The sequence below is a fragment of the Platalea leucorodia genome, assembly GCF_965183815.1.
Source record: "Platalea leucorodia genome assembly, chromosome: 21".
Classification (NCBI taxonomy): Eukaryota; Metazoa; Chordata; class Aves; order Pelecaniformes; family Threskiornithidae; genus Platalea; species Platalea leucorodia.
Window position 1 is genome coordinate 5,917,369 of NC_138843.1, and position 16,714 is coordinate 5,934,082.

The 16,714-nt window shown below is 63.5% G+C and overlaps 1 protein-coding gene across 1 annotated transcript; it reads left to right on the plus strand.

Annotated features, from left to right (window-relative positions):
- Nucleotides 1-769: 769 nt before the first annotated feature.
- Nucleotides 770-16,714, plus strand: LOC309599589 (unconventional myosin-Vb-like; the record flags this gene model as incomplete). The annotated part of the gene is made up of 35 exons (XM_082331137.1): nt 770-796; nt 3,479-3,589; nt 4,033-4,195; nt 4,305-4,449; nt 4,571-4,727; nt 4,929-5,069; nt 5,291-5,372; nt 5,580-5,687; nt 5,908-6,020; nt 6,133-6,398; nt 6,605-6,686; nt 6,985-7,125; nt 7,207-7,329; nt 7,716-7,799; nt 8,624-8,721; nt 8,865-8,951; nt 9,034-9,145; nt 9,379-9,590; nt 9,770-9,926; nt 10,018-10,257; nt 11,027-11,236; nt 11,362-11,455; nt 11,597-11,742; nt 12,280-12,507; nt 12,590-12,687; nt 13,345-13,531; nt 13,737-13,830; nt 14,015-14,170; nt 14,335-14,486; nt 14,801-14,890; nt 15,089-15,239; nt 15,677-15,947; nt 16,029-16,203; nt 16,379-16,459; nt 16,556-16,714. The coding sequence occupies 35 exons, from the start codon at nt 770-772 to the stop codon at nt 16,712-16,714; spliced, it is 4,941 nt and encodes a 1,646-aa protein (XP_082187263.1).

Below are 16,714 nucleotides of genomic sequence, written 5' to 3' on the forward strand. Positions count from 1 at the left end.
TGGCACCCATGGGCAATGAGGACCCATGGACAGCGGCACCCATGGGCAGTAGGGACCCACAGACAGCGGCACCCATGGGCAATGAGGACCCATGGACAGTGGCACCCATGGGCACCCACGGGCAGCAGCACCCACTGACAGCTGTCAGTGCACCACCGGTGCCGTGGCCGCAGGTTTTCATCGTTACCGGGGTCTCTCTGTAACGAGGGGAGCGGGGCCCTGTGCCGTGGGGCTGTGGTGGCATGTGGGTGCTTGGAGTGCCCTGGGTGGGGGACCTGGGGTGGTCCAGGGTGCCCTGGATGAGGGCAGTGTTGGGGTGTCCTAGATAGGAGGGGGTTTTGGGTGCCCTCGATGGGGTCTTGGGGTGTCCCAGGTAGGGGGGGACCTTGGGGTGTCCGGGGGGGAGCCCAGAGAAGCCTTCTCAGGATGTTCCAAGTGGGGTCTTGGGGTGCCCCTTATGGGGATTCTCAGGGTGTCCCGAATGGGGGGTCTCCAGGTGCCCCGCACAGGGGGCCCTTGGGGTGCCCGAGCTGGGAGGGATCTTGGGGTGCTGCAGTGGGGGGGACACCAGTCCCAGCGCCCCCAGGAGCGCCTCTGGCCCGGGAGGGGCTGTGGGGTGGAGCGGGAGGCGGAGCGGGGCGGGGGCCGTAACCCCCCCCCTCCGATTAGCGGCGATTAGCGGCAATAGCGACAATTAGCGGCAATTAGCGGCCATAAAGGGGCTGCGGGCAGCGGGGGGGGGAGCGCTGGCAGCAGCGGGGGGGCCGCCATGGCTGCGGGGGACCCCTACGTGCAGGTGAGGGGGCCCGGGGGAGCCCTGCCCGCGGGTTTGGGGGGCTTGTTGCAGACCTGGGGGGTCCTGTGCCTCCCCCGGGGGCTCAGCACCCTGGGTGGCTGCAGGTGCTGTGGCCTGGGTGCCCCCCTGGGTCACCTCCCCACTGGTGCCCGGCTTGGTGGCACCTGGTGGGGTGTCGGGGGCCTGGTGGTGCCTCAGCCGTGGGTCTGGCCGTGGGCTGCCCGCCCTATGTGGGTGCTGCGGGGCTGCTGCACCCCAGCTGGGCTGCTCGTAGGGCTCCCTGACGCGCAGGGACCCGTGGCCCGGCAAGCGCAGCACCTCGCGGGGTGCTGGTCGCAGGTCAGAAGGGTTTGGTGCTGCCTGGGCACCCATCTGTCCTGCTTCTCGCCCAGCTGCCCTGGCTGCTTTCATCCCCTGGATCCTGGCCCGTATCCTCCATCGCTGCCGAGGATGCTTCTGCTGCGAGCAGGCAGCAGGACAGGCTCTTGCTTCCATTTTTGCTGCTGTGTGTCAAAAATGATTGCTACAGCTGTCGGGCAGACCCTAAACCTGGTCCTTTCTCCCCGGAGGTACCTGCGGGGCTGGAGGGTACCGGTATTTCTGCAGAGGTCAGAGGCGCAGCGTCCGTCCTCGTGGCGTGATTGAGGTGCAACCTGGGCAAAGCAAGGAGGGTTTCCGTGCGTAAGGCGTTGTGGGTTGCCTCGTCCCAAATTGCCGGCCAGGCTGGGACCGAAGCAGCTGCAGGACTGATATCGCCAAGTGCCCCGTGGAGCCCTGCCGTTGCCTTCCGAATCTCACCGCTTGTGCCCGCGCCAGCCTGGCGCACCCTCGGCACCGGGCGCTGGGGAGCGGCCGAGGGCCCAGCTGGGCGCGCTAGCAGGGATGCTCTTTTGTCCAGCTGCGATTTCAGACTCAAATCTGTTAGTGCCTTGCCGGGAAGCCGTACATCGTGCAATTTTCGCTCCCCCCAGCGGTTACTGCTCATAAAAGATAATGGCTTCCTGTCGCTGCGCCTCCGCTGAGCGGCCCCTGCAGCACCATCCCCTTCCTGCCCTCTTTATTTCGGTTGCAAAGTCAGGCCCTTCAGTCTCCGGATGACTCCTTGGATGTGAACCCAAAGTTCAGCCCCTTCCTTCCCCCTCCCCAGACTTCCAGTCTAGCCAGTGCTTGTTTGATCAACTTTAATGATGCATTAACACATGTGCTTTGCACGCTGCAGACCTGGAAACGTCTGCTGCAAGCCAAGTTCCCTGGATTTGCAAAAGGAGCGAAACCAGGATGGGTTTTCAGGCCCCGGTTTTTAGCAAGAGGCTGGCCCCAGCCCACTGGGGTGGGAGCGCGATGCGTTAGAGCCCTGTCGCTGCTCTGCAATCGCTCCTAGAGTTTGTGGAAAGAGATACACGCTCCCGCCTCAGCCTGAGAGCAGAGCTGCAACTGTTGGATCCCCCCCTGCCCTTTTTTAAGTTTGCAAGATGGCCTCACCTCTTGCTGCTCGGAGCGGCGGGAGGCACCGGCCGCCTGGAAGCAGCCCCTGTTCCCCCCAGTCTGGCAGGAGCTGCTGAGTCCGTGTCTGACAGTTTGGCGCAGAGCGGGGCTGCGGGCACCCCGGGCCGGGAGCAGGGGCAGCAGGAGCTGCGGTTCCCCAGCACAGGAGCTCACCCTGTGCCAGCTTGGGGCCAGGTATTCACCCTTTTGCCAGTTAATGGGGTGCCTGCAGCGGGGTTTTGAGGGTGTTTTTGGCCTAGTTTTTACTTCTCTGCCCCCGTGGTGTTGCGCTGCTTCGCTCCTGGGATCCCGCTCCCTGTGGGGTGGCTCCAAAGAGGCTTTTTCCAGGCGTGAGGGAGGTGTTAATGCTCGGGTCTGGGTGCAGAGGGAAGTCAGGGCTCACGGTGCTGCAGAACCCCCACTTCATCAGCACCCGCTGTCTGCGGAGGGGAAGCCGAGGCCGGTGGCAGCCCCCAGCAGGCAGGGAGCACTGGTCCCATGGGTGCCAGCTGGTCCCTTGCACAAGGCTGCCTGCTGCGACGGGCCCCAGGGAGCTGCAAATTTGGGGGGCGAAAAGGGCACGGGGTGGTGTTTCTTATCGCTGTCCCTGTGCTCTGGCCTGTAGCTGGGCGTGCAGAGCTGGTGACGGTGTCTGGATCCACTCGGTAGTTAGCAAGGGATCTGTGCTGCACGTATCTGCTTTCAAGCCTGGTATCTCTGCCCAGCCAAGCCACGCGGCTGCACCCCCAGCACGCCGGGTGTTCAGAAATGCCCGTGCTTGGCATCTTCTGTGTTTCCAGAACCCTTCCCTGCAGCAGCAGGCGTGATCGCACCCTCGGGGCTGGGCAGAGAGAGCCCCCCATGCTGGGGGGGGGGCAGGAGAGGTGCGGACCTTCCTGGGGTGGGCAGCAGAGCTGGGGAGAAGCGGGGCTCCAGCAAAGGCACCCTCCTGCACATCTGGAGAGCAGCTGGGTGGGACCCCTGCCTGCAGGAGCCAAGGGGCTGTGGGGCACTGAGCAGGGTGCTGGGTCCCATGGCGCGCCCCGCTATGGCGATGCTGAGCACTGGGCTGACTGTCCTAAGTGAGAACCGTGGGGAGGGCTGCGATGCTTGGTTCGGAGGCTGGTGGCCAGATGCTTTCCCTGTCTCTTGGCTGTGGCTCTCTGCAGGGGTGTCGTCCCTCCTCTGTCCCCGCAGGGTGCCCGGGTGTGGATCCCTGACTGTGTCGAAGTCTGGAGGATGGCAGAAATAACCAGAGGCTACAAGAACGGAGACACCGTTCTCCATCTCCGCCTGGAAGATGGCTCGGTAAGGCTGGAGCTGTGCAGCCCAGCAGGTCCCTTCTGTGATTGCCACATGGTTGGGCACCCCGAGATGGGAGATATTTCACCTCTGCACCCCCAAACCAGCCCGGGCTCCTCAGCAGGGTGCAGAGAGGCTCAAACGTTGCCTGGATGTGTCCTGTCTGGTGTCTGAGCCCAGACCACTGCGGCCGTGTCTGGCTCACGGTGCCCTGTGTCCCCTGACTGCCCCGTGAGCTGGTCCTCGCTGCCTGCTCCTGCCTGACTTCCCAAAAGGCCTCCAGCTCAGCTCGCCGTGCTGGCTGGGCTGTGATTCCTGGTGACTACCAGCCCAAGCATGGCCTCCAGACAGCATCCCTCCTGCTGTGCCAGTCCCCACAGACCCATCCTGCCTTTGCGGGCCAGCTGACCCCGCTCAGCACGTGTGCTGCTCCGTCTCCATCCCCGCAGGCACTGGCCTACCCCATCGAGTTCCAGCTGCCGCCTCTCTGCAACCCCGATTGCCTCTCAGGCGCCGATGACCTGGTGGCCCTGAGCTACCTGCACGAGCCGGCTGTGCTGCACTCGCTCCGCCGGCGCTTCCTGGAGGGAAACGCCATCTACACCTACTGCGGTGAGCCCCGTGCAACCCCTCCTGCTCCCCATCCCGTGCCCCTTCCCCACGGCTCCCTGGGCCAGGTGCCCCTCCTGCCCCTGCCCTCTGCACAGCCCTCTTCCTCCAGGTATCATCCTCGTTGCTGTCAACCCCTACAAGCCGTTGCCTATCTACGAGGAGGAGGTAATTTACGCCTACAGCGGACGCGAAATTGGGGATATGGATCCTCACATCTTTGCTTTGGCGGAGGAAGCGTACAAGCAGATGGTGAGGTGCGAGCATCCCCGGGGCTGCAGTGGGGAAGGGCCGAAGCCCCGTCTGGACCGTGGCGGTCTGTGGAGAGTGGTCCTGTTGGGGCACAGGCCGTTCCCAACTCATCTTCCTCTTCAGCAGGTTTGGGAAGAACCAGTCCCTCATCATCAGTGGTGAGTCGGGTGCGGGGAAGACTGTGTCGGCCAAGTATGCCATGAGATACTTCACCACCGTCGGGGGCTGCCTAGGCGACTCCAGCATGGAGGGGAAGGTGCTGGCCTCCAGCCCCGTCATGGAGGTGGGTCCCCTGAGTCCCCAGGGTCTGTGTGGGGATAGCTGGGGTGTCCCTGCAGGCTCTCCCTGTGCTCCTCATGGCCTGTGTCCCTGATGGATGCTGGGTCTGTCCCCGCCCTGTAAAACGGGTGGCAGGGACTGAACTTCTCCAGAGCACCTGGAGATCTGGGGCCAGTTAAAACCTTCTGCCCTCCTTCCCCACCAGGCCTTTGGGAATGCAAAGACAACCAGGAATGACAACAGTAGCCGCTTTGGGAAGTACATCGAGATCGGCTTCAGCCAAGCGCATGTCACAGGGGCCACCATCAAGACCTACCTGCTGGAGAAGTCCCGTGTCACCTTCCAGGTGGGCTTCTGGGGTGGCATGGGGACAGGGCTGAGTGGGAGCCCCAGTCCTCAGAGCGGGAGGGTGCTCCTCCTGGGCATCCCCCAGGGAAGCAACCCCAGCGCTGCTGAGTCGAGCTGGGAGAGGAGAAGGTGTCCCGTGTCCCCAAATCTGGGGCTGCAGGGGAGCAGGGTGGCCCAAGGTGACCTGGCTTCTCAGTGATTTTTCTTCCTCATCCACAGGCGAAAGCGGAGAGGAACTACCACATCTTCTACCAGCTCTGTGCCTCGGCCACCCTGCCCGAGCTCCAGGGCCTGGGTCTCCGTGAGTGCCCCCACTTCCCCCTCGCGAGCCCCATGGCACAGCTTGCTGCCAGCCCGTCCCACGCTGGGCAGCGCCAGGCCTTCCAGCCCTCCCCAGCTGGGTGCTGGAGGAGGCTCTGCTGCTGCTGGGCACCCCAAGGTGGGATAAGGGTGGTTGGGAGCCCCGTGGGGCAGGTTGTGCTGGTTCACAGCCTGATCTCACCCACAGGTGGAGCAGAGTCCTTCCACTACACCTGCCAGGGCCAGTGCACCGCTACCCAGAGCACCGACGATGCGGCCAGCTTGGACAGCACACGGCATGCCTTCTTGCTCCTGGGTACTGTCCTGGTTGGGCACGTGTGGGGAGGCAGGGCTGGTCCCTAGGGGTGGTTGTCCCACCACCCTCACCCTAGTGCTGATGCCATGTATCCCAGTCCTGGGGATCCCAGCTATCTACTGGCCGTTCCCATCCCTCCGGTTTGTGCGATGCAGGGGGGCAGACCAGCACGGGGTGGGGGGAGCCTGGGGAGTCCCTCATGCCTGTGCCGTGCCCGCAGGTGTCCCCGAGGCCGACCAGCTGGAGCTCTTCAGCATCCTGGCTGCCATCCTGCACCTGGGCAACATTGTGGTCAGAGGGAGGGACCGCCGTGGGGACGGCTGCTATGTGGAGGTGGGTGAGAGCTTGCTGCCTGCACCCTGCATCCCAAACTGGCCCCTGAGCTGCGCTGGCTGCAGGAGCCACATCTCGCAACAACACAATGACAGGGTCTGTCCCTTTACAGCCTGCTGATGAGGCCCTAGGGCTGTTCTGCGCACTGCTGGGCATCGAGGCATCGCAGGTGACGCGCTGGCTCTGCCACCGCAAGCTGGTCACTGCTGGCGAGACCTACCTGAAGCCCCTCTCCAGGCAGCAGGCGCTCGACTCCCGGGATGCCCTGGCCAAGCATATGTATGGGCAGGTCTTCAGGTGGATGGTGAGCAGGGTCAACCGTGCCCTGCGGTCAGTGGAGGGCCACCGCACCTCCATTGGCATCCTGGATATTTATGGGTAAGAGCAGCTCCCCTCTCCTGGGCTGCCTGGAAGAGCATGGTCCTGCTCCTGCACCAGCTGTGGCTGCAGGTCTGCAGCCACCAACTGCTCCAGCTGGGACACGGGGCAGTGCCTGTCCCTGCAGCGGGGCCAGCTGGGTGCCTGCGGCTGGCTGGGGTGGCTCTGCCCGGCAGCTGCCTCATGCCCGTCTCTACTGCCTGCAGGTTTGAGATGTTTGAGCTCAACAGCTTTGAGCAGTTCTGCATCAACTACGCCAACGAGAAGCTGCAGCAGCTCTTCAACATGGTGGGTGTCACCCAGATGTGTCTCCTTGCTGGGAGCTAGCGAGGGTTGGCCATGCGCAACCCCGCTGCGCTGTTGCTTTTGGTGCTCTGCCTTGAATGTGGCTGGCGCTTCAGTCCCTGCAAACGTGGGGCTCTGGGAGGCTGCTGGAGCTGGGCACAGTCCCCTCCCTTCTCCAAAAGTGCTCCTGCTCCAGGAGAAGGGCTGCTCAGGTGTTTTATGGAAACCAAGCCACTGCCTGGTGGCTGGCCACCTTTGGCCCCTCCTGGCTCAGTCCTCCTTTTCTCTCCCTGCCCTCCAGCATGTCTTCAAGCTGGAGCAGGAGGAGTATGTGACCGAGGAGATCCCTTGGGTCTTCATTGACTTCTGTGACAATCAGCCATGCATTGAGCTCATTGAGGGCCGGCTTGGCATCCTGGACCTGCTGAATGAGGAGTGCAAGGTGGGCAAGGGGTGCTGGGAGCAGGCTGCCGTGGCCACCCAGAACCCCCCTCCTGTTCCTTCTGACCTATTTGCCTTTCAGATGCCCCAAGGCAGTGATGGGAGCTGGGCCCAGAAGCTTTACCAGACCCATCTCGGCAGCTCCTACTTCCAGAAGCCCAAGAGGCCCACAGATGCTTTTGTTGTCTGCCACTTTGCTGGCAAGGTAAGGAAAGCTGTGGCAGTACAGCCCTGGGCGGGGAGGGCTTGGCAGTGGCTCCGTGCCAGCGGGCACCCAGCCTGCCCTGTCTAGAGCTGGTGGTGGCAGCTCCTGCAGCCTCCCAGGCTGGGAAGTGGATCCTGCTGGTGCTGCTGCTGCGTGCTGGGCTGCAACTCTTTAACCGAGGGTAAAAACATGAAAACTCTGGCTGTGACGGTTCCCATCAGTAGCCTTGCAGCAGGGCAGGAGGTCCAGGCAGTGTGGCCAGCACCAGCTCTGACTCCTGCAAGGACTTCTTCCAAAAGCCTTGGACTGTGTCCAAGCAGAGCCCTGCACCAAACCGGTCTGGGAAGCTGCAGGCTAGTGCTGGTGCTTGCCTTGTCTCCTGCCAGGTGGAATACCAGTGTGATGGGTTTGTGGAGAAGAACAGGGACGCTGTCCCCGAGGAGCTGGTGGGGATGCTGCGAGCCAGCAAGGTGAGAGCCACCCTGAGCAGGGGCTGTGCAGGGCAGAGCCTGGCCGGCTCGTGGCCCCGGGAGCCTGGGGCTGGGAAGGACTGATGGCGTAGGACGTATAAGCCATGCAGAGTAAATCCCTGTCTGCCTGCTGTCACGGCCCTGGGCAGTGCTGGCCATGGTCAGGGTGCCGTGAGATGTGGGTGCTCCCCACCCTGTTCCCCTGCCTTGGGCTTCCCCATCTTGGGGGACATCTTGGCCATGTCCCTGGTGAGAGGGCTTGGAGGGTCCTGCTGCTTCCAGGTCTGTAATGCTGTCACTTCTCCCTTCCATCCCACATGGCCCTGGCAGAAGGTAAGGGACATCTTGGAGGGCTCTCAAGAAGGTGCCTGTGGTTTGCACTTTAGTTTTTCCCGGGCTTAGTTTTTCCCGGGCTTAGTTTTTCCCAGCAGGCAGGGGCACAGTTGGGTCTTTTGGGTCTTTTGGGGCTGCGTCTCCTGGCGGTGATGGCTCTCTGGGCATTGGGTGATGCTCGCTGGAAGGGCTGCCTGGCTCTCACAGCTCTGCTCCGTGCAGTCTGCCCTGCTCACTGAGCTCTTCCTGGAGGAAGGGGATGGCCCCATGTCCCGCAGGTCCAGTGGGCCCAGGATGGCTGGTCGCACCAGCCGCAGATCGCTGCCTGGTAGCCAAAAGAGCAAGAAGTCCATCTCCAGCCAGGTATGTGGGGGTGGGGGTCAGAATGTGTGCTGGCCCCGGACAACTGGGGCTGGGGTAGCCCCAAGGGAACCCCACAAGCCCCAGGATGTTCCTGCTGGCCCTAACCATCCTTGCCTTGTCCTCCGCAGTTCAAAGCCTCCCTGAACCGGCTGATGGAGGTGCTGGGCAGCACCACACCGCACTACATCCGCTGCCTCAAACCCAATGATGGCAAGCAGCCCTTTGTGTGAGTGCCTGGCTGGAGGGGCTGGGGACTCTGTGGGGCACTGCTGTCCCTCCAGTCTGTGTCCCTCTTGCCCTGGCCCCGCATAGCTTGAAGCGTGCCAAGCTGGCTGGGACCCATTCTAGATCAGCCCTTCTTTGCCCCAGGTTTGACTCCAGGCGAGCAGTGGAGCAGCTACGAGCCTGTGGGGTCCTGGAGACCATCCGGATCAGTGCCTCGGGCTACCCCTCCAGGTACCCCCAGCTTCAGCAGCACCCTGGGTGCTCTCCCTCTTTCCAGCCACAGCACCTCTGACCCCGCTCTGTCCCCCCACAGGTGGACATACCAGGAGTTCTTAGAGAGGTACAGGGCTCTGGTGAGCAGAGAGGAGCTGATGGGCACCACTGAGAAGCAGATCTGCAGCCTTGCCCTTGAGAGACTGCTCCAAGTAAGGGTCCTGCTCAAGGGGTGCAGCTGTGGTACCAGAGTATCCCTTGCAGATGCTTCTCCTCATGGGTGGGTGCCCAGTGGGGTACAGAACTGGGTGAGCTGGGAGATGGGGAGGAACTCAGCCTCCAGGGAGGCTGGATGGGGAGATCAGTGGCACGAGGATCATCGCTTTTGGGGGAGCCTGGCTGGGGTATGTTTTATCCCTGGGACTGACTCCACCCTTGCACACAGGACCCCAGCAAGTACCAGTGTGGGAAGAGCAAGGTGTTTTTCCGGGCTGGCCAAGTGGCTTACCTGGAGGAGCTGCGGTACCGACGGCTGAGAGCGGCCTGCACCCTGCTGCAGAGGCACCTGCGGGGCTGGCTGGCACGAAGGCACTTTGGACGGGCACGTGCCGCAGCAGTCTGCCTGCAGCGCCATGCCCGGGGCATGTTGGCCCGGAGGTGAGCAGGGGATGGGGCTTGGAGGGAGCTGCAATGAGCTGAGCAGAGCTCAGCCTTGGGCTGAGCTGGCAGTTGTATGGGCTCTGGGCTGGGCTGCAGGCTTTGTCAGCCCTTGCCCGGTGCTCTGTCCTCCCTGCGGGCTTTGCCACCCCCTGCTCAGCCCTCTGCCCTCCCTGCAGGTTCACCAGGATGCTGCGAAGGACAAGGGCTGCTGTGATGCTGCAGAAGACCCTGAGGATGGTTCTGGCCCGGCGCTCCTACCTACGCATGCGCCAGGCTGCCATCACCATCCAAGCCTTTGCCCGGGGCATGTTTGCCCGGCGTCTTTACCGACAGGTAGGAGCCTGGCAGGGCAGTGGGTGCCCCGGTCCCACCTGGGGGGTGCTGTGCCGCTGGCGATGCCACTGCCCCATCTCTCCTTCCATAGATGGTGCGGCACCAGAAAGCCGTGGTGATCCAGGCTGCAGTCAGGGGCTGGCTGGCCCGGACCCAATACGCCCGCCTGCGTGGGGCCATCATCTACCTGCAGTGCTGCTACCGCCGGGTGCGGGCATGCCGGCAGCTGCGGCAGCTGCGTGTCGAGGCACGCTCGGTCGAGCACTACAAGCAGCTACACAAGGGCATGGAGATCAAGGTGATACAGCTGCAGTGCAGGCTGGATGAACAGGTGGGTGCTGGCTTCAGCCCTTCATGGGTGCCAGGGTGTGGGGGCAGCTGCTTTTTGCTGACTGCTTCTTACCAGCCTCTGTGCAGCCAAAACTATGCCTGCCCTTGTCTTCAGTCCTCTCCCAGCCCTGCGACGGGAGCTGACCCTGCCCGACATGGCTCCCCGGGCAGGAGTCGTGCATCTGGGTCTCGTTCTGGGGATTTCAATGCTTCCTATGGATGGGGGGCTGGTGGCCCTGGGGATGGGCTGGGCACCCTCCTGGGTGCTTGGTTGGGTGCAGCCTTGCAGCACAGCGTCACGTACCGGGAACAGTCCCGGCATGGCGTGTTCTCCTACCGCGCTGCGGCCTCAGCATCTGCTGTCACCATCTGGGTGTCTCTGCTTCGGCTGTCACCGCTCCGTTTCTGGGGGTGTCTGCGGAGGGAAAGGGAGGGCTCCTGTGGTGTCATCTTCTCTGGGGGTTTCGGGAAGCAGGGTGGGAAAATCCTGCTGTCGGGGCTGGCAGGAGGGGGGTAATGAGCTGTAAAGCCATGGCGAAGCTCATGCATGGCTCTGCGTGGGGTGGTATGTCATGGAGAGCTGCTCTCCCAGGCCTGAGCTCTGTTTGAGGTGATACTGGGGGCTCAGGGCTCCAGATGGGTGGGAAATGGCGTATCCAGGTTCATTGCAGAAGGGCAGCCTGAGTATGCAGGGGTTATCATTGATGGGAGATGTGGGGATATGCCCTTGTTCCTGGCCACCTGATGATGGCTCTGCTCGTTGTCCCCAGGCCCAGGAGAAGCAGCAGCTGGTGGATCAGCTCTCAGGGCTGAACGCTGCCCATGCTGAGGAGGTGCAGCGCCTGCGGGCTGAGATGCAGCAGCTGCGGGAGGATGCAGCCCGTGACGCCCAGGTCCAGCAGCTGCAGGAGCGGCTGGCCGAGCTGGAGAGGCACAGTGTGAAGAGCTGCCTGGGCCAGGAGGTTGAGGAGCTCAGGCAGGTCTGTCTGTCTGGGGAATGCTTTTGCTCTGCTGGGGCTCCACGGGGCTCTCCAGGGGACCTCTGGCAGCCAGGGCTGGCCCCGGGCCGGGCTCTGGCTGTACCCACCCCTCCGCTTTCCCACAGCGCTTGGTAGAGGTGGAAGCCACGAAGCTGCAGCTGGGGGAGGAGAGGGATGCCCTGATCCAGCGTGTGTTGGAGCAGTCACAGGATCTGAAAGGTAAAAGGGGGCTACCTGTCCCCTCGTCCTGTTCCCCTGGGTATGGGCTGGTCCTGCAGGCTTGGTGTGGTCCTGGATGTCCCCTCGCAGAGGGGGCCTGGCTTTGCCTGTCCCCACGCCCTTCTGCGTTCGTCCCCACAGAGCAGCACCAGCGTGCGGCACGGGAGAGCCAGGGGCTGCTGCAGGAGCTGGAGGAGGAGCGGGCGCGATACCAGAGCCTGGTGCAGGAGTACACCCGCCTGGAGCAGGGCTATGAGAACCTGCGGGATGAGGTGGCCTTCCACAGGGTGAGGGGCCGGCAGGGACACCGGGAGGCTCAGGGCAACCTCTCCCTTGGCTCCTTGGGGGGATTAGGCAGCGCTGGCTGGCCCAGGGCACCCTCTGCGGGAGGAGAAGGCTCATGTGCTGGGGGATCCCCAAGCCAAGGTATCCTGCAGCTATCGCTGCTCTGCCCCAGCTGATGCACCAGCAGGTGCTTGGGGTGCGAGGGAACAACCTTGTCCTTCTCTCCCCACTCAGCAAAGCACCTTGAGACGGTCCCCTTCGACAGAGAGCTTCTTGGGCTCCGAGAGCAGCTACTTGTCCTCCATGTCCACAGCTCCCTCACGAGATGGCTCCGACCAGCAGGCTGAGGCTAGTAGTGACACTGGTGGGGACAGTGGGGTGGTGGGGACAAGTGGACTGTCCCTTCCCTTGGCTATGGGGACAGCTGTGCCCTGGGGCTCCTGGCTGGGAGCTGGTCCCATGGGGGAGGCGTGTCTGCAGGTGCTGCAGTGCTGGTGCCCAGCACTGGCTGCCGTGCCAAACCCTGTCTCTGCACCCAGGGGCTGGAGGAGCGCTGGCAGCCGGTGCCGGAGGGGCCACAGCCCAGCGGTGAGGTGCTGCTGAATGCCGGTGTGGGCCAGGATCCCTTCGAGAAGGCGTACCTTCTCCTCCTGGGGCAGTTCAACACCGTCAGCGAGGAGCTGGCACGGACTCGGGAGGAGCTGCGGAGGTCCAAGGCCTCCACGGAGCTGGAGGAGAGGAAACCATTGGACTTCCTCAAGCGCAGGGTGAGCTCCTGCCCCGCTGCCATGAGCAGGGCCAGGTCCAGGCTGGTGGGGCTGCCCTCACCCTGCTCTCCTCTCCCTGCAGAACATAGCTGAGATGCTGGGGCTGGGCAGGAGCCCAGAGAAGGTGGCAGTAGATGATGACTTGAAGCATGCATATGATGCGGTGCAGGTTGCCAATAGGTGAGTGTGGTCCCAGGGAGATGGTCGCCAGCTGAGGCTGGTTTCCCCATAATGGGCTACTGGATCCATGCTGCTGGTGGGGCTTTCCCTAGTGTTTTAGCCAGCCACGGCTTGGGTTGCACCTGCCTGGCCTCTGCAGCACTGTGGTGCTGGGCAGCTGCAAATCCTCTTTGAAGCAGCCACCTCCTCATGTGCTGCTGGCACCATAGCCCCAGCTGGGCTGGGAGAGCGAGGGCAGCCTGCCCCTCGCTGCCCGCCTGGGTGTGGGGTAGCCCTGGCTCTCCTTCCCTTCTCTCCAGCACACCCAGCTGCGTTTTCCTCGTGGGCTGGAGCATCCCACCTTGCTCTGAGCACAGGCACATCCACTGCATGAGCAGACTGGGTGCTCTGGGCTCAACAGGAGCCTCCTAAGAGGGCAGGGCTGGTGCAGCCGGTTCCTGGGCTGTGCCCTGTGTGCTCGAGGCTCAGTGCAGCCAGAGGGGAGATGCTCTGTTAGCACAGCTGGGTCTGCGCTGCCCGCAGGGTGCCTGGGTAGGGGCAGAGTTCCCAGCTCTGAGGCTTCAGGGGAGAAATACCTCCTCAGCAGCCTCCCCAAGGGATGGGGTGTGGCAGCTGAAGGAGGCTGGTGCCTCAGTTTCCCTGGGTGCATGTGTGCAGGCTGCTGGCGAGTCAGCTGCGGGAGGAGAAGCAGCAGCACGAGGAGGAGGTCGAAGGGCTGCACCTCGACATCTGCTCACTCAAGCAGCTGAGCCAGCAGCAGGCAGCCCTCATCCAGGACCTGCAGCGGCACCAGGGGCAGGAGGGGCTGCAGCACCATGTCCTGCGGCTCAAGGAGGAGAACTGGGTAAGGGGCAGGGGGGTGGGTGGGCAGGACTGGGCCTGGGGCTGGCTCCCACGCCCTTGCCCTGTGGTGAGCTGCAGTAGCTCCTTAGGGAGCAATGTGGGGGACCCTGCTGCATCCCCCCAGCTCTGCTCCACCCGGTGGGTGCTGGTGGGGGTGTCCAGCTGAGGGAGGCTGACTGAGCCCTACCGGGGCTGTTGCTGCCCAGGAGCTGACCCAGAAGCTGGAGAAGCAGGAAAGAACTACACAGAAGCTCCAGAAGCAGCTGAGAGCCTACGCGAAGCAGATCCAGGAGCTCACAGGCAAGTGCCTGCAAGGGAGGGAGGCACCGGGGGGGCTGGAGCATCGGCCAGCCTCACCATGGGGAGCAGAGTCCCCCCAGACAGAGATGCTGGGGAGCATCTGCTTGGATTGAGCTAAGGGGACCTCATCTGGGTCCTACAGCCCAGGACACAGCAGGATGTGACCTGTGCTCCTCTTCCCCAGTGAAGAGAGAGGCTACCGGGCCAGCGCAGGAGTTGGCAGCGTCCGCTGTGGTCCTGTCCCGGTCCCCCATGGTCCCATCCCTGACTGGGCTGTCCCAGGCCATGCTAGCATGGAGGATGGAGGATGAAGGGCGCATTATCAAGGTCATCATCACAGGTAGGGTTTGGAGAGATGGGGACTCCTTACCCCAGCTTGGCCCCTGCTAGGGTTTCTTGCTGTGTGAGCTCATCCTTTCAGTGTTGCTGGGGCAGCATCCCGCCTGGCTCAGGACCAGTTTTCCATAGCTGCCTGGATCCCAATTGTCCTGCTTTCCCCTGCAGACTACAAACCACAGAGCAGCCCTGGGGCGCTCCCAGACCTGCCAGCCTACGTCCTCTTCCTGTGCTTCCGGCACGCGGACCACTGCTGTGACGAGCCACGGGCCCGCTCACTCCTTGATGCAGCCATCGATGCCATCAAAAGGGTCATGAAGGTGCTGGGTTTGGGGGTTTTGGCTGGGCTGAGGAGCAGGAGCTTCACTGGCCAAGGCGGGGATGGCACTGGGGCAGCAGCCTGGCCCCCGGGCACAGCCTGTGCCTGATGGCAGCATCCAGCCTGCACAACAACTGGAGTGAGGGGTGCCCCGGGTGCTGCAGGGCTCCTGTGAGAGGCTCAGACAGCTCTGCACCCCCACAGCCCTCATCAGGCTGCAGCTAGCTCTGTGTGGCTCGCGGAGCTGCCACGAGGGCTTGCTGCTGCCGCTGCCAGAGCCCTGCTGACCCCAGTGCTCTCTGCTCCCACCCGCAGAAGCACAGCGATGACTTTGACATAGTGGCACTCTGGCTTGCCAACACCTGCCGGCTCCTGAACTGCCTGCGCCAGTACGGCCGGGATGAGGTATGGCTGGGCTGCAGGGGGTCTGCCGCCTCCCTGGGGAGGGTGGGAGCTTAGTGGGGACAGGGTTTGTCCCCATCTGGGGCTGCATCTTCTTTGCCCCCAACCCAGGTAGGTGGGGATGTGATGCGCTCCCCGCTTGCTCAGGGACCCTGCTGTGTCCCCTGGTACTGCTGGCTCTGACCCAGCCTGTGCCCACAGAGCTACTGGCAGGGGAACACGGCGCGGCAGAACCAGCATCGCCTGCAGAATGTGGACCCCCAGAGCTCCTGCCGCAGCCTGGATGCCCTGGCTGTCCAGCTCTACCAGCAGCTCATCCGCACCGCCGAGAAGCGCCTCAAGCCCATGATTGGTATGGCCTGGGCCTGGGTGGCTTGCAGGGCACTCGTGGGATACTGGTTCAGGGTGGGAGCGCTGTGTGAACGGCCTGCTCTGCTACAGAGGCTGTACCCAGGGGGGAAGGTAGGCTGTGAATCATGGGCCCCCTTCTAGGAGGGACCCTCTGCTCCTTGAGCCTCCTGGCTTGGAGGAGGTGGCTGGGGAGCTAAAGTGGGCTCAGCACCCTGGGGACCTTGGGCTGCATCCATGGGGAGCTCTATTTCCCCATGCCCTGCTTGGCAGGCTCATGGAGCAGGGCCAGCCCCTGGGCTAGCCTGGGCTAGCTAGCCTGGAGGTGTCATCAGCCCCTGCATCCCAGACTGGGACACAGAGCCAGGAGCAGCGCACTGGCTGCTTGAGGCACAATGCAGAGTCTCTGCCTTGTTCTGAGGAGCCTTTTCTACCCTTTAGTTGCTGCAATGCTGGAGAGTGAGCCCATACAGGGCTTGTCCTCCTCTTGCCCTCCTGGCCATCGCCGGTCCTTGGCAGCCCCTGCCCACACCCTGCCTGAGCTGCTGCAGCAGCTGGGCTCCTTCCATGCGGTGCTGGATCGCCACAGGCTGGCCCCCAGTGTGGGGCACCAGGCCCTGCGCCAGCTCTTCTTCCTCATCAGCGGCACCACCCTCAACTACCTGCTGCTGAGGAAGGACACGTGCTCCTGGAGCCGCGGCATCCAGCTCAGGTCAGTCCCCACGCAGGACGGGTGAATCTGGGGGAGCTGGGGCATGGCCGGTGCCTCCCCCTGACCTGGGCTCCCTGGCAGGTACAACATCAGCCAGCTGGAGCAGTGGCTGCGGGCAGAGGGGCTGCAGCAGAGTGGGGCCCGCGAGGTGCTGGAGCCCCTGGTCCAGGCTGCCCAGCTGCTGCAGGTGAAGAAGGTGACAGAGGAGGATGCTGGAGCTCTCTGCAGCCTGTGCACGGTGCTGTCGCCCCAGCAGGTACTGGGAGGGCTGGGGCTCGCTGCCTGCTGGGCACTCGTCCTATTCTGGGGCTCCATGGCCTTCCTGGGTGCACCAGGGATGCCCTGGCACTGGGCTGGGGACCACGCCATACCCAGAAGTGTCTGGATGTGCCCAGCCCTTCCCTGTTCATGGTCCCCGCCATCTTCTCCAGGTCGTGAAGATCCTCCGGGCTTACACACCAGCTGTGGGGCTGGAGGAGCGCATCAGCCCCAGCTTCATCAGCAGTGTTGAGGTAAGCGGGACCTGGGGTCCAGTGCTGGGGGGGAGGCTGTCCTACATGGGCCCCCTCGCTGGGGCAGCCCTGGATGTGAATGCTCTGTCCCCACAGAAGCGGCTGCAGGACCAGTATGGAGGGGAACCCAGCCACCTCCTGGTGGACACCAGCCACCTCTTCCCTGTGCACCTGCCTTTCACCGCCTCCCCTCTGCACCTGGATGAGCTCCGCATCCCTGATGCCCTTAACCTGGCCTTCCTTGTCCGCCTCTGA